General features: G+C 49.9%; 10 protein-coding genes across 10 annotated transcripts; 4 read left to right on the top strand and 6 right to left on the bottom strand.

The window, feature by feature from the left end:
* Window positions 1–4,265: 4,265 nt before the first annotated feature.
* On the bottom strand, window positions 4,266–5,865 carry PENARI_c004G05299 (ribosome biosynthesis protein RRB1; the record flags this gene model as incomplete). The annotated part of the gene is made up of 3 exons (XM_022629132.1): window positions 4,266–4,290; window positions 4,341–5,601; window positions 5,673–5,865. The coding sequence occupies 3 exons, from the start codon at window positions 5,863–5,865 to the stop codon at window positions 4,266–4,268; spliced, it is 1,479 nt and encodes a 492-aa protein (XP_022490894.1).
* A 527-nt stretch (window positions 5,866–6,392) lies between these two features.
* On the top strand, window positions 6,393–7,622 carry PENARI_c004G08456 (Spg1/Tem1 GTP-binding protein; the record flags this gene model as incomplete). The annotated part of the gene is made up of 4 exons (XM_022629288.1): window positions 6,393–6,990; window positions 7,041–7,333; window positions 7,383–7,457; window positions 7,524–7,622. The coding sequence occupies 4 exons, from the start codon at window positions 6,393–6,395 to the stop codon at window positions 7,620–7,622; spliced, it is 1,065 nt and encodes a 354-aa protein (XP_022490636.1).
* Window positions 7,623–8,594: 972 nt separating this feature from the next.
* On the top strand, window positions 8,595–10,751 carry PENARI_c004G03138 (uncharacterized protein; the record flags this gene model as incomplete). The annotated part of the gene is made up of 1 exon (XM_022629019.1): window positions 8,595–10,751. The coding sequence occupies one exon, from the start codon at window positions 8,595–8,597 to the stop codon at window positions 10,749–10,751; it is 2,157 nt and encodes a 718-aa protein (XP_022491067.1).
* Window positions 10,752–11,103: 352 nt separating this feature from the next.
* Window positions 11,104–12,243, bottom strand: PENARI_c004G01291 (ankyrin repeat domain-containing protein; the record flags this gene model as incomplete). Its single annotated transcript, XM_022628930.1, has 1 exon — window positions 11,104–12,243. The coding sequence occupies one exon, from the start codon at window positions 12,241–12,243 to the stop codon at window positions 11,104–11,106; it is 1,140 nt and encodes a 379-aa protein (XP_022490879.1).
* A 1,536-nt stretch (window positions 12,244–13,779) lies between these two features.
* PENARI_c004G06725 (uncharacterized protein) lies at window positions 13,780–15,695 on the top strand (the record flags this gene model as incomplete). The annotated part of the gene is made up of 2 exons (XM_022629204.1): window positions 13,780–14,113; window positions 14,197–15,695. 2 exons carry the CDS (start codon window positions 13,780–13,782, stop codon window positions 15,693–15,695), a joined length of 1,833 nt encoding a protein of 610 aa, XP_022490900.1.
* Window positions 15,696–16,291: 596 nt separating this feature from the next.
* Window positions 16,292–17,728, bottom strand: PENARI_c004G09976 (chitin deacetylase CDA6; the record flags this gene model as incomplete). The annotated part of the gene is made up of 2 exons (XM_022629371.1): window positions 16,292–17,457; window positions 17,512–17,728. 2 exons carry the CDS (start codon window positions 17,726–17,728, stop codon window positions 16,292–16,294), a joined length of 1,383 nt encoding a protein of 460 aa, XP_022490746.1.
* A 517-nt stretch (window positions 17,729–18,245) lies between these two features.
* Window positions 18,246–19,218, bottom strand: PENARI_c004G05805 (uncharacterized protein; the record flags this gene model as incomplete). The annotated part of the gene is made up of 2 exons (XM_022629159.1): window positions 18,246–18,930; window positions 18,989–19,218. The coding sequence occupies 2 exons, from the start codon at window positions 19,216–19,218 to the stop codon at window positions 18,246–18,248; spliced, it is 915 nt and encodes a 304-aa protein (XP_022490969.1).
* A 691-nt stretch (window positions 19,219–19,909) lies between these two features.
* Window positions 19,910–20,560, top strand: PENARI_c004G01381 (uncharacterized protein; the record flags this gene model as incomplete). Its single annotated transcript, XM_022628935.1, has 2 exons — window positions 19,910–20,067; window positions 20,143–20,560. 2 exons carry the CDS (start codon window positions 19,910–19,912, stop codon window positions 20,558–20,560), a joined length of 576 nt encoding a protein of 191 aa, XP_022491081.1.
* A 500-nt stretch (window positions 20,561–21,060) lies between these two features.
* On the bottom strand, window positions 21,061–22,455 carry PENARI_c004G01927 (TLC domain-containing protein; the record flags this gene model as incomplete). The annotated part of the gene is made up of 2 exons (XM_022628964.1): window positions 21,061–22,272; window positions 22,336–22,455. The coding sequence occupies 2 exons, from the start codon at window positions 22,453–22,455 to the stop codon at window positions 21,061–21,063; spliced, it is 1,332 nt and encodes a 443-aa protein (XP_022490639.1).
* A 2,127-nt stretch (window positions 22,456–24,582) lies between these two features.
* PENARI_c004G11279 (sugar porter family MFS transporter) lies at window positions 24,583–26,388 on the bottom strand (the record flags this gene model as incomplete). Its single annotated transcript, XM_022629445.1, has 3 exons — window positions 24,583–25,723; window positions 25,824–26,024; window positions 26,084–26,388. The coding sequence occupies 3 exons, from the start codon at window positions 26,386–26,388 to the stop codon at window positions 24,583–24,585; spliced, it is 1,647 nt and encodes a 548-aa protein (XP_022490898.1).
* Between the last annotated feature and the right edge of the window lie 919 nt (window positions 26,389–27,307).

Below are 27,307 nucleotides of genomic sequence, written 5' to 3' on the forward strand. Positions count from 1 at the left end.
ACAACGGCGCTAGTCGAACTAGGACACTAGAGCGAATCTAAGAGGGCTGCAGGTGACCCGAGATGAGTCAAGGATGGTCGAGCGACAAATGAAACACTGCGAGGATCAGCCACGCTACGTGGGTTGATCATCGGGTGGCACATACATTATGCTTAGGGGAAAATAAGCTGCACCAACATGAGGTGCCTGTTTGTAATATGTCAATTGACTACATAGACTTCCAGCCACAATATACCGTACCAATATACCAATATACCACACCATGACCAAGATCACCGGCAAGCTATCCATTCAATCCACCCCAACACCGATGTTCAGGCAACTAAACAAGACATGTCTTAGTCGAATTATTGAAGCATCGTGCAACGCTATCCCTAAACACGGTTCACCATCAAACACAGACAAGACATCAGGTTACGCGAAGCAAGACAGTTCCAGTCATTCCAACCAAAACATTCAGTTCAAATCCGCCCACACTAAAAGCCAAACCAAAAGCGCCCTGATTATCCCCAGACCAACCCCAAAATGCAGGTCCAAGGCCATGAAGAAACAACAAGCTCGGACACAATGCCGACCTCCCGTATTATGCAGCACTGTACAGAGTACACAAAGTACACTAACCACCCACAGGTGACTAACCCATCCCCAGAAGGGAATGCCACAGGGACATCCCTGAATCTAGCGCTAGTCAACAGAGCGCCGAGTCCTCAAAACGTTACTTCGTAACCGCGCTTCGCGGATGATTGCTGGTCCGTGTATCATCCGTGCAACCAATATCCAGGGATGGGAGGTAACTACTGTAGCGATAATAGTCTAGTCTCGGCCTTGGATCTCAACTTGCAGAGGCTGGACGGAGGACTGTGTACATGGAGAGATGGGTAATGTTAGATTACAAGCCATGAAACACTGACAACATGGCTAGACGATACGATGAGTAACTAGTAACTAGCAAACAGTGCCTAGGCGTAAGTTATTACAGTAAAGTAATATAAATCTACAGCATCAGGCAGGGGTAATGCCAGAAATTCTCCGAAGTGGCCAGTGCTTGGGGGTGGTATGTTTATCCGGATATCCGACCGGTATTTGTGAAGAAAGCGTTTCCATTCAGAGGATTACATCTGGTAAGGATATTGATATATTACTACAGACTAGTAGTATGTATAGTATGGTGCTCCATATCCGGTCCCTGGTCTGCGGGTGGCCCTTGACTATGGCCCGATCCGCACGGTAACTAGGAGTAAGTTACTTAGTTAGGTGCATGGAACGGTCTACTATAACCTATAACTCGAAGCCAGGGTTTCCTGCTATGGGATATGTAGCCCAGTACATTTCATTGGCGATGAATACCTATACTCGGAGCCATATCCTGCGGCTCTGGCTCTGGCTTTCTCTCCCTGTGCGTGCGTCATTCAGGTCCACATGGATGACACGGACGGCGTGGGTACATGTACCAGAATCCGCGGATGACCTCAACGATCAACGAGACGACACGGCATTCGGCAGGGGATCAAAGAGAGAAAGGCACTAATTCATTTAGATAGCCAATATAATACATTTCGTAGCATCCACCGTCGTCATGGCCGTCATGATACATGAGATGATTAGATTATTGTAAGACCGCTTCTGCAGGAGACAGTAGGGTGACAGCCACGCCACGGATGATCAGCGCCGAGTCTCCGAGACGAGGTACTGTAAGACGGAAAATGGAACATATACAGTACCGGTAATTCGTGAGATGATATTCCGACACTACATGTAAATGGCGCTGAATCGTCCAACCAGATGTCAAGCTGAAACGCGGAATCAGACTGCAGATAAGTTAAGAGTGGAAATTATGTCGGACTCGGCCGCGGGCGGATAAGTATGAGGTGATAAGTACACGGACTAGCTATCATCGCTAACTTATGTCTGTAGATAACGTTAATGATGACTATGAATAATTAGACCTATTGGTTTCTAATCTAGTTATCCACTTTGCCGAGTAGAGCGAAATAATCAGGCGACATCGAATGCAACATTAGATTGTGCAGTATGCGTCGGAAAGCAAAGTCCGCACAGGCGCCAAAACATACCTAACTGGACAATCGAGTCCCTGCGTGGACGATCAAAGTTTAGAGTGGGCATATGGTCGGATCGGACAGGGTGAATGCTGCCAATTGCAAGGCTGCTGTGTGTTCGGACCTACATGTACCCAGGAACCTGTAGGAACAGTCCACGGGAACATCGTGGAAGTACTGTAACCCAGTGGCGCGAAGACGGGATGATCCAGCGCTAAACATTCAATGTACCGAGGATATAATTAGTATTCCGCAGGAATCTGCGAATCCGCGACTCTAAGCATCGAACAAATAAATCATTCAAATAAGTCGGCGCTTGATGATAACGGGACATGAATTGCGACATTTCCCGAGAGGCTGATGTAAGTTACAATACACCATAGCTGTACTATAGTATGATAATTGGACAGTGATATCAGAAGCCCCGGAGAAAAGCCGACACAAAAATGGAGCTATTTTAGCCCTGTTTCGGTTCTGTGAAATCCACAGAACGCGCGCGAGAGTAGTTAGATTCTGATGTGATTGACGGGGCTGGGCTCGAGAGTGCATTAGCTGTATTATCACGGTAACTTATGTATGGACTTGAAGCAGTGGACGTACACTCTCCTCTAGAAGGAGTGGATGTACATGTACACTCTTGGGATTGGATAGGAGCAGACTTCGCCGGCGTAGATCAGATTGTGTGGTTTTTGTTTTGGTCTTTGTCTTTGTCTTTGTATTTGCCTTTGTCTTTGTATTTGTCTTTGTCTTTTTGAGGGTTACAGTACGTTGTGCCTTGCGTATGAGCACAGTGGTATGCAGCACAACACTGCACACTCCATTTGGGACATATACCCACGCCACCAGCTTACTGGATACACAAAGTGCCGCTTAAGGTATGGCGTAAGTATGCAGTAGATTAGCAATGTACAATACAATCCAGCATGGATTCATTTCTTTCCTATGGCCTCTATACTCTATACTCTACTGCTGTCTCCCAGCAACACAAGCACAACAGTACCCTGTCAAACATAAAAAGGCACTCAAGCAAGTATCCATCGGAACATGCATGTCATACCTGGGCCGTTACACCCAGTCTTCACGCCCTCTATCCATTCTATATGCAAATTGTAAGTCCTTGATACTGAACTGGCATTAACTTACAGCCTTACATGTAACACATGTACATGCACCAATGCGCAAGGCTCGCACTGACACCAAACGATCAAATCAAATCCTTCCAAGCTCTCGCATCGCCATGATGCGCAGCCTGAACCTCCATACAAAAGTCGTCGCCAAGGTCGATCTTCCATGATCGACTCTCAACCGCCAACGAATCCATTCTCGAAGAAGCAAATACATCCATATATACATCATTGGTTTCTAAATCGGAATCGAGTCAAGTTGACAGTAACATGCTACATGTAACTGAACTACAGTTAATAACTTAACTAAACTACTGTAATAGTAGAAAGATGAAACAATCACTCGCCCCCATCCACCAAAGGATCATTGAACCGACTGGCCAGCCAGCAACGGTCGCACCCGACTCGGTCCCAGACTCGCGCCGAGCGCAGTTGCAGTAAACACTGTCGACGGTATTGTAGATTAATGGCGCAGATCTAGCACGGTCCATTCTGTGGCCATAGTGACTTTGGACTAACTTAGCTGCATATATCCCTGTTAACGCCATGTACGGTGTACATCGGTCTTTTTTCCGGGCGTCTTTACATGCTCTGACTTGGTAAGTGTGTAAGTGAACCTGTGTGTGTGGAATAGTGTATCGGTGTGGAAGTAGTGGTCACGGAAAGAAGCCCGTTACTGTCCAGGTGGACTGGTCGTGAACTCGACGTGCTAAGTATGTTTTGCATTGCAAGGAGTTGCCCCTCCATAACCGATAGCTCTGGCCTCGGCTGAGGCGGAATTGTGGAGATAATTCCGCTGAGCTATGGGAGCACTGGAGAAAGCGCTCATAGAGATTCACGCTGGAATCTAGACGGATATTATAAGTCGAGAGGACCGTTTACATACAGAATCATAGATGAATGGAAAATCTCTATTTACTTTATGTTATGCCAAACTGTAGACATCTTTTTCGTCACCCTCACCATCTCAAGGGTCCAACTCCGGGCGTAATGAGCAAAAAATCCACAGAATTCGAATGGTATATGAGCAAGACATGGCACATGAAATTCCCGAGTCGGTCGGAGCGTAGATACTTTTCGTCGTCTAGACACTGATGGTCTTGAAAACACTATAAATGAGTTAGTATTGTTTGAAGGACATTGTGTCAGTTGCACATACCTGAATCCATTGCTACCGGTCGCCATAAGCGTACCGGGCATCTGTGCCTGCCAGTGGACCTCCTTGACAGATTCCATATAATGCACGAACAGAAGCTGCGAAGGAATGTCAGCCATGTTGGCTGCGCGGCTCTCCTCGTCGTCTAGCTCGACAGCCAGATCCCAAAGGGTGACAGTGTTGTCGGCCGAGCCGACGGCCACCACACTGTCGTCTGAGGGGTGCCATTCGATACTGGTGATAGGCTCCTTGTGGAAATCGAATGAAGCAACGGGGGTGGAGGTAATCTGGGCAGAGGGCGCCGCGGCATTGGGCTTCCAGTGACGCAAGTCCCAAACGGCCCACTGTCCATCATCAGCACCGGTTGCCAACAGGTGAGCGGTCTGGTTAGACCAGGTCATGACGTTGACATCGGTGTTGGAAACCTGAACGTCCACAGCGGGCTTACGCGACTTGGATCGCACATCCCAAACCTTGACACTGCCGTCGCTGCTGGCAGATGCGAAAACGTTGCGTTCGTTCGGAGACCACTGCAATTCTTCAATTGAGGAAGCGTGGCCGGTGAATGGGCGGGTGTCGGTGACCCAGCCGCCGCCCTCGGTGCGGGTAGTGGCGTAGATCAATCCGTCGTTGTCACCGGTCAACAGCTTTCCGAGAGGCTGGAGAGGGGACCAGTCAAGCGCATAACCCTCGGACTTGTGCATGCGCAGGGTGGAGAGAGGCTTGGAAGCCGAAGGAGGAAGGACAGTACCGGGGACATCGAAGCTGGAAAGGTGGGCGGTAACGTCGTGGATAACCACCTGGGAGTTCTCCAGCATGGTCGCGGTCAAGGTCTGTGGGGGCTTGGAGTAGTCTCCGGACTGAGAGGGTGTCTGGTGGGTGCGAATGCGGTTTGTAGTTGAGCCCAAAGGAATCGACTTGTGCTCGAGGATAGGCTCTCCCATATCGTCGTCGTCCGAGTCGCTTTCTGAATCTTCACCCTCCTTCTCCATCCTGCTGAGGCCACTCATTTTGAGGACCATCAGCTCATTATCCTTCTGTTTGGTTCCCTCTGCTTGTGTACCGGTGACGGCGTAGACAGTGGCGGGGTACGTCTTGCGGTTGTCACCGAGTGTGTCACGGACAATGTCGAAGGAAAGACACGGCCAGGGCGTGCTGAGTGTGTGAAGCATGTCGTAGGTAGAAGGATCGGGGGATAGCGTCTCGCCAGGTGCCAGTTTTGTCCGTCCGGGAATAAAGGTTTCCTTGTCCACATCCATAGCCTCTATAAAACGTTGAAAAGTCAGTTAAGCCACACTCCTAAGGTATCTTAGAGAACATAAGGACATTGCGAACCCTTCTCTTCTTCCTCGCGCTCAGCATCTGGGCGACCATCGACTCCAGCCTCTAGGATCTCGTCCTCACTCTCGAACTCGTCCTCGAACTCGTCCTCGAACTCCCCCGCTTCGTCCATGGGGACCTCTGCAATTGGCCGCTCACCGGCCTTGAGAGCAGTCTGCTCATCGGCCTCAGCGCTTCTCTTAGACATCTTGAACCTGCAAAAACAACAGAGAAGAGAGAAGTGTAGAGTAGAGGGGTGTGCGATAAGAACTTTTTTTCCCGTGGATTTTGGCAAGAAAGGTGGCGCTAAACCTATCGCAGACTAGCGCCAGATCCCAGCTGCCCGCCTTGAGCTGAGGGTGTTTGGCACTGGACGACTTGGACATTAGATATTGGCCATTTGAGATTCGTTTCCGGTCTGATTGTTTGTTGGCCTCATTTCAGCCACCTTCCCTCCTTCTCTCGTGGCCCCTCGTCTTAATTCCGGATTGTTTACTCTCAGGGACAACTCCACCTCCCGACATCAACACATCCTTCTGCCTCAATTTTCTCGACATAATCCCTTGCACATACTGCTGCGTATGCAATTTTGCTAGATTGGGCTGGAATTTCAGCACTTTGGGTCGGTAAGTCGCCCTAGCTCCTAGGACTTCGTCTTACTCGTGCTGACAACCCGGGCGCGTCCAACAGGTTACACCTCTCAAGTCGACTCTGATACAGATCGTAAGCGCCAATATGGAGTTCCCTCAGCAGCACAGCTCGGAGGCTCCTGTTGCTCCGGAGGTCGCCCTTGCGGACCCCGAGCACATTGCCCCCGAGGATCAAACACCACTGGCTCAGGAGCAAATCCAGGAACCAGCCCAGGAACAAGAGGCCTCATCCGAGCAACCTCTGGAACAGCACGCACCCGTCAGCGTCAACATTGAAGAACCCGCCTCTGATCACACTGCTCGGGCCGCTATCAACAATGGCTACAACAGCGACTCTAAGGCTCACTACCACTCCCGATCCGCGGACTTCCATCACTCCGCCCCCGAATATGCCGCTCAGGATACGGATCAGTCCACTCGTCAAAATTCATCCCCCTCTCTTAGCCACCAACTCCCTGTGCCAAACTCCAGACCTGGTTCTGGATTCTCCAGTGGTACCGAGCGCCCTGGTGTTTCCCAGCCGCAACAGCAAGAAGTCCAGCGACAGGGACAAGGCTCGCAGGCTTCGAAGAATAGTGTGGTGATTAAGGTTGGCATGGTGGGTGATGCCCAGATTGGAAAGACCAGTTTGATGGTTAAATATGTTGAGGGAAGCTGGGATGAAGATTACATCCAGACATTGGGTATGTTGAATTACGTTCGGTCAAGCCTCACCCTTCTAACGGTCATCCAGGTGTCAACTTTATGGAAAAGACCATCTCCATTCGAAACACAGAAATTACCTTTTCGATTTGGGATCTTGGTGGCCAGCGTGAGTTTGTTAATATGCTGCCGCTGGTCTGCAATGATGCCGTTGCGATTCTGTTCATGTTCGACCTCACTCGCAAGAGCACCTTGAACTCAATCAAGGAATGGTATCGCCAAGGACGTGGATTTAATAAGACTGCCATCCCATTCCTGGTTGGCACCAAATACGATCACTTTGTTAATTTCCCTCGCGAGGATCAAGAGGAGATCTCGATTCAGGTATGTGGCCTCCCTGTCCCGGAATTTGCAGAATCTAACACATACTCAGGCCAAACGCTTTGCGAAGGCCATGAAGGCCAGTCTCATCTTTAGCAGCACCAGCCACAGTATCAACGTACAAAAGGTATGTGCCAAGAACATGCGGCTCAAACCACTCGCTTGATAGGGCACATTTGCTAATTCCTCGCAGATCTTCAAAATCGTTCTGGCCAAAGCATTCGACCTGAAGTGCACCATTCCAGAGATCGAGAACGTTGGCGAGCCTTTACTTCTGTACAAGAACGTCTAAGCACTGTCCGCCTAACGATTATGTACATTGTGACGCTGTTGATGATCGACGCTGGCCCTCTAACCTCACGGCTCTACCACTTTGTGAATCTTTCTTTCTCTTCTTCAACGATGTACTTGACCTTTTTTTATGTGCTCATCACTGCCTCGATTTGTGGGCAGATCCATACTATCAGTCAACAACCTCGAGGTTCACTTGATGACCGTTGCTTCTACCCCTGTTTTCCTTGTCTTTTTCTTCGGTGCATCTTTTACCATGCATCGCTACAAGTACCTAGTTTTCTTTTGTTCTATGATCCCATCTGGGAGGCTTCACCGCCTTGAGGCGTTTGGGAGTCCGAGTCATGGGCGATGTTCTGGAAATACAACTCAAACTTCATTGTGAATTCTTAGCAATATGTCTCCCTGATCCTGTCTTTCCTCGTGAAACTCGTATGATTTTCTAGTTACACATTGTCGAATGTTTACACTGCACTTTGTTAGATAGGCACTAGCTATCTGATCTTATTAGCTTGTACTTCTGTTGGCCTGCATACCTGTATAGTTCTCCAGGTTATGGGAGAACAGGTATCTCAAACCAGCCAAGGAGTACATTCTCAGCCATTGCCACAACTAGGATAATTAAGATAATACTCAAATTTCGGACAACATCCGTTTGACGGGAAGTAAAGAGAGGCGTAACTCATAGATATCGACCCACGGTACATGAAACGGGGTCTGGCCCCCAATTGGGGAACCCCTCTTGGAGCCTCATCTTTTATCCTTTCTCTTTATTCAGACCTCGACTGTCTCTGGGGGTTTGGTCTCCCTTATTATACACGATACCCTCACGTCTGTGACTCTGTGCTGTTTTCAAGCACAAGGCTGTTTTCGCCCCCGCCAAGCCAGCTGGTGCTTAGACTACACTTGCGACAAGTGTCTATTTTGAAAACACGACCTCACTTTGCCCTCGATATAGCCTCTTACCGGCGCCATGACCGAGGAGCCGCAACTAAATTCTATTCAGCAGCGGATCGCCGCCCTGAACCAGTCGCAGCTGGCCCGCCCACCGGGCCCTGAACCATTCCTCCGCCCGACCCCGGAGCGGAGCATGCCAGTCAGCCCCCCTCCTTCATACGATTCTGTCGTTCCTCCACCGGATCGAGTGCCCAGCAGAAATGGACAGACAGACGATCACTCTGAGAGGCCGGTTCTGCGACCGCCTCCAATGGAAACCCTACGACCTGATCTGAAACCGAAGCCAAAAGCCCCTCCGCCCTTGCCCACGCGGAGATCAGATCGCCAGGCTCCTCCCCCTCCAGCTCGTCCTGCGCTGCCACCGCGCAGACCAACAGATCAACCGCGGAGACCCTCCCTTGAGTCGACAACCTCCGATGCATCGTACTCGACAACTTCGACGGCAACAACCGCTGGACGCAATGCATCTTCGACGTCAGTGAACTCCAATGGAAACAATCGCATCAAGGCGCCTGCATGGGGCGCCACAGAGCTACCTGCGCTACCCCCAAAGCGACCAAAGGAACAAGTCAACCTTGAACCGGCTCCGCGGCCTACGCCTAAGAGGAGTTTCGGAAACTTGTCCTCCAGAATCACCTCGAAAATCCACTTACCGGGCTCCAAGCCGGCTGCTCCCTCTCCTCCAAGTCAGCCGCCTCGACCAAGCGTACCCTCACGTCCAAGTTTGCCAAGTCGCAGGGAGACCAACGATGATGCCCCGACACCTCAGCTGCCACCTCGTCCGCCATCTGGAGTACAATCCCAAACGAATGGAACCACCGAAGATGAGGGCCCTCCTTTACCGATTCGGAGGACATTACCACCTCCACCATCTGCTGCGAAAATTAGTGATTCCCGGCAGTTTGGTTTTGGAAATAAGAGCCCAAGCATTCCAGTCCGGCCAAGTAGCACACCGGCTGGTACCCCACCGCCAATCCCACATGGTTCTCGCCCGGATCTGTCCAAGATCATGGCTACAAAGCCACGCTTCAATGGCTCGCCTGCTTCTGCGAGCCTTTCAGTTCCCTCGTCGGATACGGAGTGCTTAGTGTGTCGAGACTTCTCAGGCCCAGATAACCATGCGGCCCGCTATCCTCGTGCATCGCTTCCAACACAAGACATGGCATGGCTGGCAAATGAGCTGACAGCGCCATTCCCTTCTTTGACAGACAAGGCCCGCGCGATCTTTACATGGCTGCATCACAACATCTTCTACGATGTCGTTGCCTTTTTTGGCAATTGCGTTCAGCCCTCCACACCAGCCAGTACCCTTGCAACCGGACTAGCAGTCTGTGAAGGATACGCAGGATTATTCCTCGAACTGGCAACCAAGGGTGGACTAGAAGCAATCAAGGTCGGAGGCCACGGCAAGGGATTCTCGCACAACACACTCGCCCCAGGCTCACACGTACCCCCCTTCAACGGAAACCACGCCTGGAACGCCGTCAAAATAGACGGAGGCCGCTGGAAACTCATCGACTCATGCTGGGGCGCCGGATGCATAGAAGGCAAAGGCCAGCCCTACAAGCAGCGCTTCGAACCAGCCATGTTCTCAATCCCGAACGAAGAATTTGGTCTGAAGCACTTCCCCTCGAACGCCAACCACTTCTTCCGCGAAGACGGCCGACCAAATCCCACCTGGGAAGAATACATCCTCGCCGATCCCGAAAAGCCACACGGCGTCGAAACCCTCAAGGTCTATAGCGACGCCGATAAACGCTCCATCGGCCGCAAAACAATCCAACCGGCAGCCCTCCACATCTCTATCAGCACACCTGGTCCAATGCGCTTCCAATTCGGTCTCCTCTGTCCGCACTGGACACTGGCACGCCACAGCCACGCCTCGCCAGATCTGTTCCTGCTCATGATCCATGGTGTCGATGGACGCAAAGACGACAGACTTCCCTTTAGACATGTACCCGGCTCGGGTCCCGCTGGTGGGGGCGAGATGTGGTATGTAGATGTGCCTGAAGCACGTATGCTTGGTGCTCCTGGTCAGAAGTTGCAGTTGGCTGTTTTGACTAGCTTTGATAATAAGGATGCCGCTGGTGTTACAGCTGATGAGTTCTTGGCTAAGAATGGTCGGGTTGGGATGGCTTGGGCTTATGTTGCGGAGTGGGAGCTTGTTCGGTAGAGCCTTGGCTTCCATTTAGTTTTGATTTGGTGTCCTTTACATTCCTGTGGATGGCTATTTTAATAGTTAATATAGCGGGGGTTTCTCTCGTCTGTTGCATTTTGCAGATGTGCATATCTTTTCTATGTTTTGATAATGGATATATTATTTGGGAACGAGTTATTGGCGGCACTACAACGTATTTGGAACGCAATCAGAAGTACATAAGGCAAAATCGGCCATGTATTATAACTGGAAGGCCAATGGATCTTTTCCATTTCAATATACGCCACTCATGTACAAATTCTCAGACAATCTCTGTTGCCGAACACAACATTTGTGCCCCAAATCCGCTAGTTTCGTCCTGCTCTGATCAATCCTCTATATCGGGGTTAATCCCATGTTCTAAACAAATATCGATAATGGGTTGATACCCAGAGTTGATGCCCCTCCAAGCGACGGATATTCCACGATAATCCGCATCTAGACTTGCCCCATTATCCATCAGCAATCGAAATTCAGCAGCTTTCTTATGTTGTATTGCTGTGAGTAATGCCAGGCTTTGTTCGTCTGCATCTGCACCGTACTGTATTAGCAGCTTAATGAGGCTAAAGCTGTCATCCCTTGCAATAGCCAGCTTGAGTGGTGCCTGTGGTCGTGCTGGTCTTCCTGGTTGATAATCCATGGATCGAGAAGCCTCCTTATTCGGGTCGGCCCCGACTTCTAATAGAAGTTTGGCTGTGCTTAATGGAGATGGGGCATATTCGAGCGCGCCACATAGAGGGGAGTGACTCTCTATGGGTAGTTGAAAGTTGACAGCAGCGCCTTGGGAGAGAAGGTACCGTATGCGATCGTCATCGCTGCGTTCTGCGGCGTATTTCAGCATCCAGTAGAGGTCCAAGTCAGGGCTTGTTTTGCCGTACGGATATTGACGTAGTTTCTCAAAGAGGTAATCTTCAATACCATGATGGCCCTTTGATGCCGCCTGAGCAAGTGGGTATTGACCCATAGTGTCGTGTGACAGTTGTTTTGCGCCTTGATCAATGAGTGCGCGAGCCAGATCAAAATGACCTTCACGTGCTGCGAGGGCAAGAGGGTTTAAGCCATCAGCGTCTCGATAATTGATATCCACACCTAGATTAAGGAGATGCTCCACGATATTGAGATGTCCTTGCGCGGCTGCGTAGGATATTGGATGCTCCTTCATATTTTCTTTCCAGATAAGGCGTCTTAGGCGTGTTCCAGGCTTTTGTACGGAGCAGGCGAAGTATGGAGACTCCCATTGGATGTTTGCCCCGGCATCGAGAAGACGCTGAAGGGTCCTATCAGATCCGGAAGAGGCTGCCCAGTACAGCGCAGATGCACCGTGATGCTGTACATTCAGTTGGTACAGGGAGTTGTTGAGTGTTGTGTAGAGATAAGAGTGGCATTGAAGGAGCCCATTAAGATCACGACATTCTAAAACTTCTGCGATGCTTATGAGGAGCTCGGGGGGTAGTTTGAAGATGGGCATTTTAGTGGAAAAGGAGAGAAAGCGATAGAAAAAACCATGTCACAATGTGACTCAATGATCTAAGGAGATACTATTTCGACCCTACTACCTGAGCCATTTCCCCTGTATTTTATTTCCTCGGTGTCACTGTACGTCCCAATATCGTGGCTGATGATCGCTCCCCACTAATGAGCTCGGAAAACCCCATTACAATACCTGACAATACCTTACTGCTTCCTGAGCGTGAACAAACCTTCAACCTGAGTGCTGACTGAGTATACCCTGAGTGTTCTAAATGAGTGAAATCAGGCTGGTCAGACAGCTAGCGGCTCGCTGGGATATCAGATGATGCTGGCACAACAGCTATGTGATCTAAACGCCAAGACTCGGGCAATGTTATTGGGACCTCAGACCTCATCTCTCAATCATTTTAAATAAAACAGGCAATACCAGGTCTACGGGTGCTAAGGCTGAGGATAAGGGTTGTAGAGAAGTGTATGGCCGCCTAGAGAATACTATCCGTTCGATGCAGTGAGATGGGCATGAAAATCTAAGATCTATATGTACCAAGCTAACTTCTATGCTTCATGTTGATGTCTTTTTATAATATAACTCGATTTTCAACCTATCACAGTATCAGTTCTACATTTACATACTGTCGGAGCCCACAAATACGCTGAGTCTACCAAACGAGCAGAAATCGAGATCCCACTATGGCAGCACGGTTTGAATGACCTTTCAACAATGTTATTAATAATTTAGCAGGTATATTAAATGAAGAAGAAATGACTACTTATATTTCTCGACACTGGACAACCGGACTAAATCCATACTATATATCATGAGTCACGTGCGCCGAATAGATCTATACCGGCGTATCAGTCTATTAGTGAGTGTTGTCAATTTATAATCAAGCTTGAATTTGAATCTCCAGTTCGTTCAACGAGTGTAAACACCTCGAACTTTTGGTATCAAGCGAGCATCTTGGAGTCCTTTACCTTCGTCTCAACGGTACCGTGGAATGACTTCCTATCGAGGTCCTCAGGGATTACAATGAGTGGGCCTACTTCGGCACCGATATAACTACCCAGACTGGCATTGTCGAAGCTGGACTGGAGGGCCAGTACCGGGGATGACTGTGAGAATCTCAAGGTTTCAGGAACATCGGTTCCACTTGCAATATGAGCATTTCTACCTCCTATCATACAACCTTTCAAAATGGACCGGCTTCCCAGGCTCTTTTCCTGTTTTGTTTTGCACACATATATGTTGAATATCTCGCTGCAGTACTGCTATCAGAAACCTTTTACCTCGTCAATTGATGTGGAAACTCCAATGGAGATTGTCTGCACAGCTAGATCTACATAATGAAGCATGGTAGATGAGTTAAATAGCCCCGAAACATTGATTACAATGCTTTATGGAATTGATTTGTCTATTAAACTGATCGATTCGTGTTTGTCCATTGCTATAGATGTTATCATCACGTGTTGTCGTGTCAAAGGACGCGTTGCGATAAGCACACTTTCTCTCCTCAAAGACCAGCGCGGAATCCTGATGAGCTGGGATCGAGTAATTCAAGATTCCGACGAGGAAGAACCCCTTGAAGGAGATGAGCTTGAGGATCTCCCCTCGTCTGTCGATCCCCTCCAAGCATCCGAGCCCGCTGTGCAGCAACAAAACGGCGATATCCCCGCCAAACATACAGTCCACAATGCAGTAACTGAGGCTCCTTCTGCCCCGGACGAGAGTATGTTTCCACAATTCAATGTCAATTTTGATGAGTTCCTTCAGTCGCAGGATCGAAACCATGCGATGTTGTCATCGTCGCAGCAGCGGCGTAAGGAGAAATGGATTCCTTCGAACAGTGAGGGTGGGAGTGGATCAGTGGGTGGGTTTTGGTGGTATAATGCCATTGAAATGCATTATAGCTTTCTATTGGTTTAAAATGATGCTAACACGGGTATAATTCAGGTGGTATGATGGCCGAGATCGGTCTTGCGCAAAGAAGGCTGCTGGACGACGATCCGTCAAGTGCTGGCCAACAGCTACCTTCCACAGCCACCCAATTCTCAATGCAGTCTGCCTACGCACCGTTCCCAACTGGGTCTAGCTTTCATCCTGTCCCGGGTCAACTGGAAAGCGACAGCTTCGCCTATATCGAAGCGCCAAACGAAACGAATAGCAACGCGAATCAGTCATTGCTGTCCTCCAGACAGGGTATCTATGACATGACCCCGAATACTTCTTCTAACTCAATGGTCTCGCCACCAAAGAGTGTTGCCCACGATGTAGCCGACTTTCCTCGCTTCCAGGAACAGGAGAACCCAACTTCAAACTCAACCCACATAATTGCTCAGTCAAACGCTTACCAGCCCGACTTTTATTCACCCCATGATACCGAGCCAATGTCATCGGTTGTCTCAATGCGACTGAACGAACTGAGAAGTGACACCGCCGGGACCAGTCTCATATCCGCACAACACTCACAGACAAGCGCACCTGACGAGCTCTCTTTGCCAGCAGTACCTGTGCCCTTCGTAGCCCCAGTCCCGAAGAGAAAGCGAGGACGTCCCAAGAAAAAGTCGATTCCGGACAGCGACGAAGATGATGAACTGGCTTTTGACCGAGACCTCGAGTTCGGACAGCCTAGTCCAAATGGTGCGATTCATCCATCCGATAGTGACGAGACTACGGAACTCAACACCCCAGCCCCAGGCGGAGTCTCCATTGAGACTAACGAAGAAGATTTAGAACCAGTTGTCAAGCGCGGAAAATCGGAACCCAAGGAGCCCAAAAAGAAGAAGGCCAAGAAAGAGAAGACGGCACCGGCTCCCCAGCCAGATCCTGGCAATGACGACGAAGTAATATGGGTAGACTCGAAACCCATCGAGGCTGAGCTCATTCGCAATGAGACCAATCCTGAACCGACAGCCCTGGACTCCAACCCGCCAAAGAACCCCAAGACAGCTCAAACAACAGCCAAAGAAAACACCCCACAACCAGTCCAGAACAATGACCAACCAGGTCCCAGAAAGCGCGGACGCAAACGCAAGATGCCAGCCGAACAAACCCCAACCATTTCGCCAGCACCCGAACCAGTCGAATGGCAAACAAAAATCGAAACACCAGCCCCAAAAGTTTCTGTCGTGGTCGACAACAGCCCGAATTCTGTTCCAGCCAGCAACAGCAATGACAACCACACGCCCGAGATTCAGGATAAACACCAAGACCAAGACCCTCAAGCTCAAGCTCAAGCAACCCCCGAACCTCATGCCACCACAAAGGAAACACCCCAAACACCCTCCAAGCCGACTACCAAACCCGTCGAAACCCCCCAGAACCAGAACCAGAATGCTGACAAGGGTCCGAGTAAACACAGTCCCATCTCGGCGCGGAGTGCTGTACCCCTTCGCGTGGGATTGAGTAAGAGGGCGAGGATTGCGCCGTTGTTGAAGATGGTACGGAAGTAAGGGACTGGAAGATGTCCATTGGTGTTGAATGACCTTTTTCGTCTTGCTTTTTTCTGTGCTCTCTGTTTGATCAGGGTTAGCTGTTGACTATTCTTGAGAGTATCTCTTGTTTACTATTATTATACCCCTCGAGAGAATGCTCTCGGCGCGCTGCTTTTGTTTGTGTCATATTTCTTACTTCTTGTTTTTTGGTTATTGGGTTATAAATGATTCTTGCGGGTTGTATGTCTGTGTTCATGACTAGACGGCTTCATTTGTATGGAGTAGGTACTGGGTGCTACGTTGTGATGATTTGTGATGAGTTCTTTTCAGCTAGTCTGGATATCAAAGGAATTACACATATTTCTAAACACGGCGAGTGAACAATCTATAATAAGACTTCAGATTACTGTATTCAGATTAAGAAATCAAACAACTTGTATTAAACCTCGAAGCTAGAAGTTGGCCGGTCCTATTCCATGAATTCTGTCCTGTCTCTGCCCCGCCTGCTTGTTCTCTCAAAGAGTTAATGATGTGTGTAAGTATAACAGGTATAATGCTAGCGGCGACTCGGTCGAACAACACTTCCAATCTGACCCCAAAGTAAAGATGACCCATCACATCCACATGGCAACGATCAAGGCAAGGAACAAAGATATCGCAGCTGCGGTGCCAATTGTTCGTGAGTTAGAGTCTGCTTCGGATTTTTTCCCCTTGGTATGAACCGTTGGATCCCATGCATCGCCATTGGATGGGGCCTCGACTGCACAATACCCGGCATCCTTCTGACAGCCGGTGCCGCAATGAGTAGTAGTGTTTCCACAGGAATGGGTGCTCCCACAACAATAGCCAAAGCTAGACCCCATACAAGTATAGTTGGAACCACAGGAGCCGTCAAAAGATATGGGCTTGTTGGGATCAGCGGAGGCGGTCTTCTTGGGCTTCTGCTTGTGGGTGGGCATCCGGGTATCCTTTCGGTACCAGAGGGGGCGTGGGTCACGGAGACAGTCACCGACAGTGATGCCGCGATAGCCGAGTCTCTTCATGGTCTTGAGCATGTGTTCCGTGAGATTGTGGACAGTCTGTTCGTGTGCATCATGAGCAATGACAAGCCAAGACTTGATGTGTGGGTCACCGGCGTAAACCTGATGATCGAAGATATCCTTGGATCGCTGAATGAGGTCTGGACTGTCATTCTTGTAGTCATCAGTGTCAATATCGTACAAAACGATGTGGTATCCAAGCTTGCCCATTTCGTTTCCACAGTCTGTGTCAGGACTGCAGCTGGAATACGGAGGCCTCATGTAGGTAGGGAAACTGCCGATGATGTTTCGCAGAGCTGCTTCGTTCTTCTCCAGCTGCTCACGGCGCTGTGAGGGAGTGATCTTGCTGAGATCCTCGTGTGACCAGGTGTGACTGGCGATTTGATGGCCACTCGATTGCATGCGTTCGATCAGGGATGCCCAAGGCAAGCTGAAGTCATCGATTTGACCCTTGCCATTGTTGATGCCGGTGATGAAGAACGTCGCCTTTGCACCATACCGATCAAGCAAATCCAGCAGATCGCCGGTGTAACGGGTAGGGCCATCGTCGAAGGTCAACGCGACGGTTCCGGGAATAGAGCATGAGCGAATCTCCTTCGGGCCATATGGGACCTGGCCAATGTGAGGCCGCATGATGTCCGTGGTGGGAGGTCCGTAGGGTGACTTGTGAGCGTCACAATGGCCGTAGTCTATCTTGCAGTCTGGAGAACGACAGTGCGCCTTGGATGTGCCACAAAAGCCTATGTTCGCCCTGTCAACGACCCATTTCAATCTGCAGAGCTCTTGACACATACCTGCGCTGGAGCAGCATGTATCGATAGGGCATTTGCCAATCTTGGGACCGCAGCGGTAGTCAACATTGTTGGGAGCATCGCGAATGCTCACAGCTGCCTCAACTGCCTCTTGGACCTGGGACTCATCGAGAGGGACGGTGTAGGCTGGAGAATTGCCATAGAAGCTGGCAAATGCACAACCTGCCAGAGGCAGAAGGACCAAAATGTGAGCACGCATCTTGAGAGTAGGCAGTATAAGTTGATATTTATGTTCAACTGGGATGTGGGAAGTAAAGGTTGGGATGATACGAGAATTGAGAAGGGGAGAAGTGAACAGAAGTGTCTCCGAGGTTGGCGAGGTTGAATTACACGGGAGGAATGAGAGAGTTGGGATGAGCAATTGGGAAGCTGCGAGACACTTTCGGCAGTCGAGCCTACTTAAACACAAGAACAGATAGACTCAACAAATTGTATGCAGCTTTTCATATTCAATATCAACGTGGGTATCGTTAAGTCCATATCTGCCACTTTGGGATTTTTGGGTTGGCAGCACCCGGTGCAGGATATCCCGTTGGTGACCAAGAAGCATGTTACAAACATGAGGACACTGAGATCTACAGATGAATATGTAGATCTCACTAAAGGTATCAAGCCCGGGTAGGTCAGTGTCTGTTCCTCGGAGTTCTGCATTTGCTTCTGCATGGGGCAACCCTTTCAGAGTTCCTAGCACAGATCAGGTCATCAGAACCAGCAACTCAGTTTCCTTTAGAAATATCATCCTCTCCTACCGCGGAGAAGATAAAAGGAGCAAGAGTATCAAGATGAGGACCAAACTTGGCAGGAGCAGTCCTTGCAATGACGCCAATGGCAGCGATCAAATGCCGACGCTGCACCATGGAAATCTTAGACGAAGAAAGAGTCGCACTCAGATCAGACACGAAGCCATTGAGCTGACTGTCAGAAAAGTGAAGCACAAGAGCAGAGATAGCAGTCAGAGCACGCTTGGTGACAACAGTTCCCGCAGTATCGTTTTGAATAATAGCCATGACGGATGCCTGGAGGGCAACAAGCTCACTCTCCTGGAGTAGAGGACCAAAACATGTGACAACCTTGATGAGCACATCAATGGCATCGCTGCTGAAACCCTTGGACGGATCCTTCTCCATCATTCCCTTCACGATCGAGTCGCGCCGCCCTGAAGCTGATGGTGTCGGGCCGGTCAGCCGGGGAACCAGAACCTTTGAAACTGCGGAGTAGGCTGCGGTTGCATTTTGTGATGCAGGCTGGCCTGTCTGAGGATGAGGGAGAGTGTCGACAATGACGCGGAGAGCAGTGTTAGGGATGGAGGTGTCTATCGTCTGGGAAGCGGTCAAGTTGGCCAACTGCTCGAGCAGAGGCGTGAGGGATTCAAATGGGAGGCGGACGGCCAATGGGCCAAGACTGTTTCATTCTTGTTAGAAATCAGCAATATTAAAGTCGACCAAAGCCTAGCACGAACCATTTGAGCGCCTGGTTCTGCACGTCACCATGCTGATCATCCAGGGCTTTGAGCAGACCTTCGGCAAGCTTTGTTGATGTTCCGCGGTCATGTGAGAGGAAGGAAGAGTTTGGGTTTGTCAAGATGCCATATAGATCGTTCAAGGACATGTAGCGTAGGTCGGCGTCGGGATCGTCGAGCTTCGCCAGCAGGCTGAAGATGGTCTGCTGGGTGATTTGCCGGTCTGCCATTTTGACGACGCCTTTAGTAAGGTGTGATGTGGATTGAGAGAATGCAGAGAGCTGAATGAGAAGGTAATCGAAGAGAGCGCGTGTAGTTGGTAGCTTTTGATCGCCGCAACGTGGGGTGTTGTCGCCTGAGGTGTCCACACAGAGCTTATGGCCTGAGGCCACCAAAGCGGGTCAGGTACTGAACTCCCGAGGTATACTGGTGGGCTTCAACATCTTCACATTGCTAGTTTCGGGGGATATTCACTTTTATTCCAAGCCTTAAGCTCAGATTTGAAGATCATGCGGCCGTTGGCATTCAAATAACCTCAATTCCCCGAATGGAGATCCCAATTCCCCTAATCTGATGATCTGATAGCCAGCTATGGCCATTCTCCACATCTACAAAGATATCAAACTCCTTCGAATGGTAAAATACAACGATAAAAAAACGAAATAAACAACTAAGAGCTGCTACGTACCAATTACTACCAGCCACAGCTAAGTTCCCAGCATAACCCAAGTACCCAATACCGCCCAGCCCCTAACATTACATCACAGAGCACAGACCATCCCGGAAACAGGCAGGAAGCGATCTTACGATGATACCCCGTACTCTGTAGTCAGTTCACCTTTACCTCTACTCCCACCTATCACGCTTCCCATATTCTCTATCCATCCCACTCAATTCGTACCCGGGCTATACACAATCACAATGGTCTTCGCGCGCCGTTCAATCTTCCGCGCTGCGACTGTAGCCCAGTCCTTCCGTGCTGCTCCTGTTGCCCGTCGGTCTGCCCAGGCACTGGGTCGTCGGTTCAATTCTACCGGTGGAAGTCATGAGCAGGGCCATGCGTCAAGTGACTTGCCATGGTGAGTTTATATGTTGAATTGAATTGAATTGTTTGGGTTTATTTGGAGCTTGGGTTCTAATTGTTGTTCTTGTAGGTTGATCGGATCGGTTGCTGTTACTGGCCCCATGGTCTTTTACCTTTGGCCTTCTGGGTCTGAGGGACATGGACACCATGATGCTCATGGGGATGAGCATAAGGAGGAGCATAAGGAGGAGGAGGGTGAGAAGATAGAGGAGGCTGCTGAAGAGGCTCCTAAGGAGGAGGATAAGGCTACTCAGGGTGGTGAGGAGAAGAAGGAGGAGGGAAAGGGTGGTGAAGAGAAGGAGAGCGAGGAGAACCAAGAGTCTCAGGAAGAGAAGAAGGAGGAGTCCAAGGAAGAAAAGAAGCAAGACACCGACGATAAGAAGGAGGACAAGAAAGAGGACAAGAAAGAGGACAAGAAAGAGGACAAGAAGGAGGAGAAGGAAGAGAAGGAGGACAAGGACGAAAAGAAGGGCGAGGACAAGTCCTAAAGCCATCAACCTCAACCTGTCACACGACCAACTGCATCGAGCGCCCATTCTACTGTTTGATGTATTTCTCTACCTGTACATGTACTAGCTAAGAGATGTGAGATAAATATGATCATGCCAGCATATTACTTTTCAAAAGACTAAGTCTTTTGTCGGTCAATGGTGCTTGTTTACTAACTCAGGCTACCAATCTACCTAGGTAGAGACTTGCTACAGAAGGAGAGAAGAATAACTAGAATATTAACATCCCCAAAGGAGAATTATTTTAATTCATGTGCTCGTCAAAACAAGCGCCCGCGCCCGCTCTTCTATAGGGCTAATCTACCTGGCGGAAACGAGCTCAAAGCAATACATAACAGCATATCAACACATCCAGAGTAACATCCGGAAGCCCAACCAAAGTATAAAACATAACTATAACACGGTTGAAAAAAGCCTGCGTGGGAACTGGGGCAATGGCGCCCACTGGAACCATGAGGGGGTGGAGAGTGTGTGTGCACTCAGGCCTTGCGGCTTCGAGTGCGAGGACCACGCTGCTCGGCAACGGGCTCACCGTTAACGAGAACCTGAGGAGCGTGGTTCTCCTTGGCAGATTGATCAAAGCCAGTGGCGATAGCCTTCGTATCATTAGCATCGACCTCCTCCTCTTCCTCGTCTTCGTCATCGCTACGCTCGTCCTTGGCAACGCTGGTGAAGATATAGTTGGCCAGGATGCGGAGGATGAGGAAGAGCCAGAAGAGATTGACAGCCTGGAGACTGGCGAGCAGACCGAACGTGATATACTGACTAATCCAGCACTTGTACTGCTGAGTCTCCCAGTTCAATTCGAAAGGACCGACAGTGCGGAACTCGGTCAGGACAGCCCAGAGGATCTTCAGGTTCAGGAAGTGGCGCAGGTAGATCCACCAGCCGACGAACATGGCGAAGTAGGGCGGGGTGATGAATGCGTCAAGGTAGTTCAGTGTCTTGGAGGTTGCCAGGAAGAAATCGGAGATGTCGTGGGTGATGTAGACGGCAAGACCCATGTAGGTGAAGTGGAAGCGGTAGCTCAGGCCGATAAGCGCAAGCGTGATGATGTGGTGGCCGACCAGTTCCTTGAAGTCCTTGCGGGGCTTCTCGAGCTGCAAGAGCAGCACGATCGCCTGCTGGGCCCAGTAACTTGCCTCGAGGAGGTAGTAAGCTTTGAAGAAGCCCTCGTGCTCCCGGTGGGGGAATCCCTCGAACATGGCGGTCGTGTTGAAGTACCAGATGGTGGAGCGCTTCATCACGAACAGACCGAATGGTCCGAATACTCCGAAGTAGACGGCTGTGTACATCTGCTCCATGAACCGCGCGGTCTTTCCCTTTCCACGGATACCACACCAAACAGCGAACGGACGAATCATCTGCTGCATGATGAACTCGCGCGTGAAAGAGAGCACAATGGTGTAGAAGGCCACGAAAGCGATATCTTTCTTTCCCTTTCCGTACATGATCGGGCCACCGGGTGTCTTCGGGGGCTGCGGGTACGAGAGGAAGATAGCGCTGTGCATGGGGTTCGATGTGGTGGGATTGACGGCGTACAAGCCGAGCAGGAACAGCATAATGACCAGCGGCAAAAGCCAGGTGTATCGCAGACAGGTATCAGCGAAGCGGTGGAGGAGAGACCGGCTGCGACGGCGCTTGGGCTGTGCCTTGCCAGCAGATTTGTCTGCATTGCGAGCATCGAATTGCTGTCGGGGGAGTCAGTCTGCGTGATGCGCACGGGACCAGGTTTGGAACAACGTCGCGCGTACCTTTAGATCCGGGGATGTGGGTTCAATCGGGCTGACTTCATTCATTGTTGACATTGCTGGTGCGCTGGTGTCGCCTCTGATGTCCACGCCCAGGGCTGAGCTTCCCCGCGGGCGAACCATGATTGTAGTGTCTCGTATCCGGCTTTCGGATGAGGAAGTCGATGGGACTTGGGAATTCGAGCTCACGTGCTCGATGACGGAACCAAAAAGTGTGGGAAAAAAGAAGAAACGAAGAAAAGAACAAAAAGTCGAAACTCGAAACTCGAACACGTCGGAACGATCGGATAAGAAGGGAAGATCAAAGATCAACTTTTTCCCAGGGGCTGACTCCACCAACTGAGCTCGCGGGATTCCTTGGCATTTGTCTTTCCGCCTACACAAAAAACACAAAGTATTCCTCGCAAGAGTTTCTGTTCCCGTGATTGTAAACCTGTCTGCTTTGTATGTCCGAGACTGAGCACGAGACCACATGCCACTCGGAACATATCTTAGTACGTGTCTATGTCAGCATCTGTGCCAGTCTAAATTCAAGAGACTCTATGAATTATGTGTTTTAACGTTATGCAAATCTCAATTCTTGACAAATGACATCATATCGACCTCGGTAGTCCGCTTCAGGCTAGTGAAAGTTGATGTAGCCAGATTACTACCTAGAGGTAACCTAGACTCTAGCTATAGAAAATTATGCAAATTTAGTAGCATTTACTACTCGGAGCACTTTGCAGACTGTAGCAAGTTGGGCACATGTATTGATCTTTGGCAATTGAGTAAAAGCAAACAGAGTTAACAATCAGGGGTAACTTATTGATAATGCAATGACAACCTCAACAGACTTCTCAAGCAGAACGGAACAAAGAAAATGTATAGAATGATTCCCTTGGCAATGTTTTCGAAGTTTGCAGGGGGCCAAGATGATGTTGGTTTGGGGAATACAGGGGCCCTGCAAAACAAAGACTCGAAAGGAAGAACTATAGGGGCGGTAACAACACCATAAGATCCCACAGTGATTTCTTGGGAACAATATATCTGCCAGAAAAGTGTTCGGTGTATTTGGACATTGGTAATAAGCTTGGGCGATGAAAATACACCTACTCAAAGGTAAATAAGTCTGGTATAAAATTGTGGTTCTAGTTCCATATCATCTCACCAATAAATTTCGACGTTTTCAGGCCATTTGAATTACTTTTTACTGCTTTACGGAGTGAAGCCAGTCATTTTCAGGGTATATAGAGCCTTGTCTAATCTTATAATATATGATGTAAACAAGAACTGACCAAAGCAAGTGTCAGGCGCGAGATAATTTAAGTCTTCTCCATAGGAGATATTTTTCGAGCTAACTATAGCGAATAGCCATTCCATATACTACTAATAAGCCTATAAGAAAACTATATACAGGATGGTCTGGAAACTTAATCAGAGGATCATTGACCTATGGTGGCATCAATGCAAATTCTTGTGGGTGCTCCCACTGTTTTATCCCCATCAGACTAACTACCGTGAACGACGCCATATCGAATCCGCTGAGATGGCTCGCACAACAAATTCGACACGCTATCAAGACGTAGGTCAGGCCTACTCAACACGACGCCTACTATACCGCAGAGCGTACAGTTGGACACGGCCTGCCCATTGTCATCTTCGGTGATGTGACATGGCCTTCTCCAATCAAGCCATGGCTGGTCTATTTGACTTGGACTTTTCCTCGGTTGTTGAAGACCCCAAGGGTGACAATTTGCCGTGCAGGCCTTCTTACGTCCAAGAGAACCAGGGTACTATCAGGCCTAGGGATGGCTTCTTCGGTACTGGCCACGCATTAGTGGCATTCTTCTAGTCAGGCAGAGGTCCTGACATTATCCCCCTCCTTAGAGACCACGTCCCTAGGGTCTTGTAGTGGAAATTCGACAGAGATACCACAATACCTGCAGAAAAATGACATAGTTCTTTCGAAGCAACGACTTCAATTGATTGCCGAAGACATTTGGGAGGACCAGGAGATCTAGGGAGGGTCACTGTACCCGTCTGGTGTCCTCAGGCCACACTGTTGTCGGCATTACCTTGCGAATACTGCATGAAAACTGGGTCTATAGATGATCCGAATGGCTTCGGGTATATGATATATCAGAGGACCTTATGTGATGAGAAATTGCCCGATAAATAGCGAGAACTAGGGGTAATGAAATACAGAGTCATTGATATCTGAAACGAAACCAAGAGGTAAAATAAAGCGAATCTAAAGCAACTATGAGCCTAGGCAGTCTTAGGAACAACCTCAGCATGCAAGGCACCCCGCTTCTCACTGCTAGCCAACTTCTCCCCGAGAACCTCCACATCCCCAGACTCAGCAGCAACAGTGCGCTTAGTATCATGGGTCGTCTTCCAGGCAGGAGTACCAATGTAAGGAATACCATTGGGATCCTCAAAGATCTGCTCAGTCTCCTCAAGTGTCTTACCAGCAGTCTCAGGGAAAAGGAAGTAAACATGAAGCAGCATAACAAACAAGAAAACACCAAAGATGATGTAAGTCTGCCAGCGGATATTGGCAAACGCCGAAGGCACAAACAGACCCAACGCAGTGTTAAACGCCCAGTTGGCCGAGGTAGCCAACGCGACGGCCTTGCCACGCACGCGCAGAGGGTACAGCTCGGGAGGGTAGACCCACGAGACAGGACCCCAGGTTGGGGCGTAGGAGGCGACGAAGAGGTAAGTGCAGGCGATGAGACCTTTAGCAGGCGCGCCGGAGAGTCTCATCGACTCCTCGGCAACACCCTTGATACCACCCGGAACGACGACACCGTACTTGCCCATGATACCCGCGTTGGCGAACATCCAGATCATCATGAGCGTGGCACCGATGAGGAGGGTAGGGCGACGACCCCAGCGGTCAACCCAGATCAGGGCGGGGACGGTCATGACGACGTTGATGATGTACTGGATAGAGGAAGCGAGGAGGTTGGCATCGCCCTCATAGCCGGCCATGGAGAAGACGTAGGTGATGTAGTACATCATGACGTTCATGCCGGTGAGCTGGGACCAGATCTGGCACCAGACACCAGTCATGGTGCGGTGGATCATCTTGGGGCGGAAGAGTTCGAGGTAGGAGACGTCCTTGTTCTGGCGCTCGAATTCGCACAAGTCGCGGATTTCTTGCATCTCGGCGATGACGAAGGGGCTGTTGGCGTCGCCTTTGCCGTGGACTAAGGCTAGCACGGACTGGGCTTCTTCCCAGCGGTCGTGGCGGGCTAGCCAACGGGGGGATTCGGGGAGGATCATCATTCCGAAGAAGAGGAGGACGGCGGGGACCATCTGGACACCCCAGGGGATGCGGAAGACTTGTTCGCTGTAGTCCGTTGGGAGCTTGCCTCCGATATAGGAGCAACCGAAGGAGATGCTGAAGGGATAAGGGTTAGTATGATGTTCAGATTATTATGTCTGGGGAAGTAAGAAGGTCTAAAGGGTGGGATAGTCGCATCAAAGACGGAGGTACTTACTAGTACATGATGAGGATACCCCAGGTAATAGCCCACTGCTGAGAGCCGACGAGACGACCACGCTTAGAAGGAGGTGCGATCTCAGAGATATAGACGGGAACCTGAGCAGACTCGATACCGACACTGAGACCGTTGATGATACGACCAGCGATGAGCATACCCATGTTCTGGGACGCACAAATGATAATAGAGCCAATAACCCTACAGATTAAGATTGTTAGCAAAATAGACAAGGACACCGGGATAATGCCAGCACATACCAGATAATACAGCCAACCATAATAGAATACTTGCGACCCAGACGATCCGAAATGAAACCCGAGATCAAAGCACCAAGCCAAGAACCACCAGGCATAGCAGCAGTGACACCACCCTGCTCCAGCGAGCTTAGACCAGAGCAGTGCACGGAATCATTGAATGGGGGGCCGTTAGGTCCATGGTTGAAGTAACATTTATAGGCAGGAGTATCGATAATCGCCGACATGGACGAAATATCAAACCCGAAGAGCGCGCCGCCAATGACGGACACCGCCGCAATTACGTAGATATTCCCCACGACAAACATAGTGAATTTGATCCCAGAGGGGGCAGGGGAAAAGGGAAAAAGAAAGTCGATCAGGAGAGCTGGGAACGGAAGGGGGAGGGCTGGTTAAATAGGTGGAAAATTCTATAGCTGAGATGTCCGTAGCCCCGTCTAATCAAGGCATGCCATGCCATACACGGGATAATAGCGGGCAAAAGAGACAATCTATGCGGGACTTGAAATACAAAAGAAGATACATACACTTCGTACACAAGGCTGCCAAGACCCCGTTTGCAACCCCAGGCTTATGTAACTCCTTTAATTGGTCCGTCATCTCCCCGGCTACCCCACTTAGCTGGCTCTGATTGGCCAACCACCCGGCACCCTGATGGGATCCGGGGAATCGGCCACGAGGGTGACACTACTAGGCCCAACCTAGTCAAGCGCTGTATTTCTAGCCCTGAACCCGGCTTCAGGCCGGGTTCGGGTGGACAGAAAAAGGCCGGCTGACTCCCTGCACTCGGGACGGCAGTGGCGTTTCTCGGCAGACACTTGAGAAAGAGAGTTCAAAATGGCACTTGGTTGTCTATAAAACATGTAAACAAGAAAATAAGGTAAATGTGGTTCCTGTACATCAAAAAAAAGGGGGTCCATGAACAAGTTTTCTCCGTCCCCAGATTAACCCACAAAACACGTATGGAATGCGTCTCGGCTCTGTATATCCCGAACCCTGACAGTGTTAAAACGTAATTTTGCCTAGCCGGCTGCAACATTCTCACAATTACCCGGAGAAACCCACTTAGCTGTAGATGCACAAATCCATTGGGGGAGGAGTCCCGAGCACATACTAGTCTGGGGCCCCGACTACGGCTATTTTCCCAGAACGGGAACCCAGCACGGCATCCTACGGCCTCGTTGGCTGACGCCGATGTGGGTTCGGACACGACTCGGGCCTTTTCAG

Source organism: Penicillium arizonense (genome assembly GCF_001773325.1).
Source record: "Penicillium arizonense strain CBS 141311 chromosome Unknown PENARI_contig004, whole genome shotgun sequence".
NCBI classification, from domain to species: Eukaryota; Fungi; Ascomycota; class Eurotiomycetes; order Eurotiales; family Aspergillaceae; genus Penicillium; species Penicillium arizonense.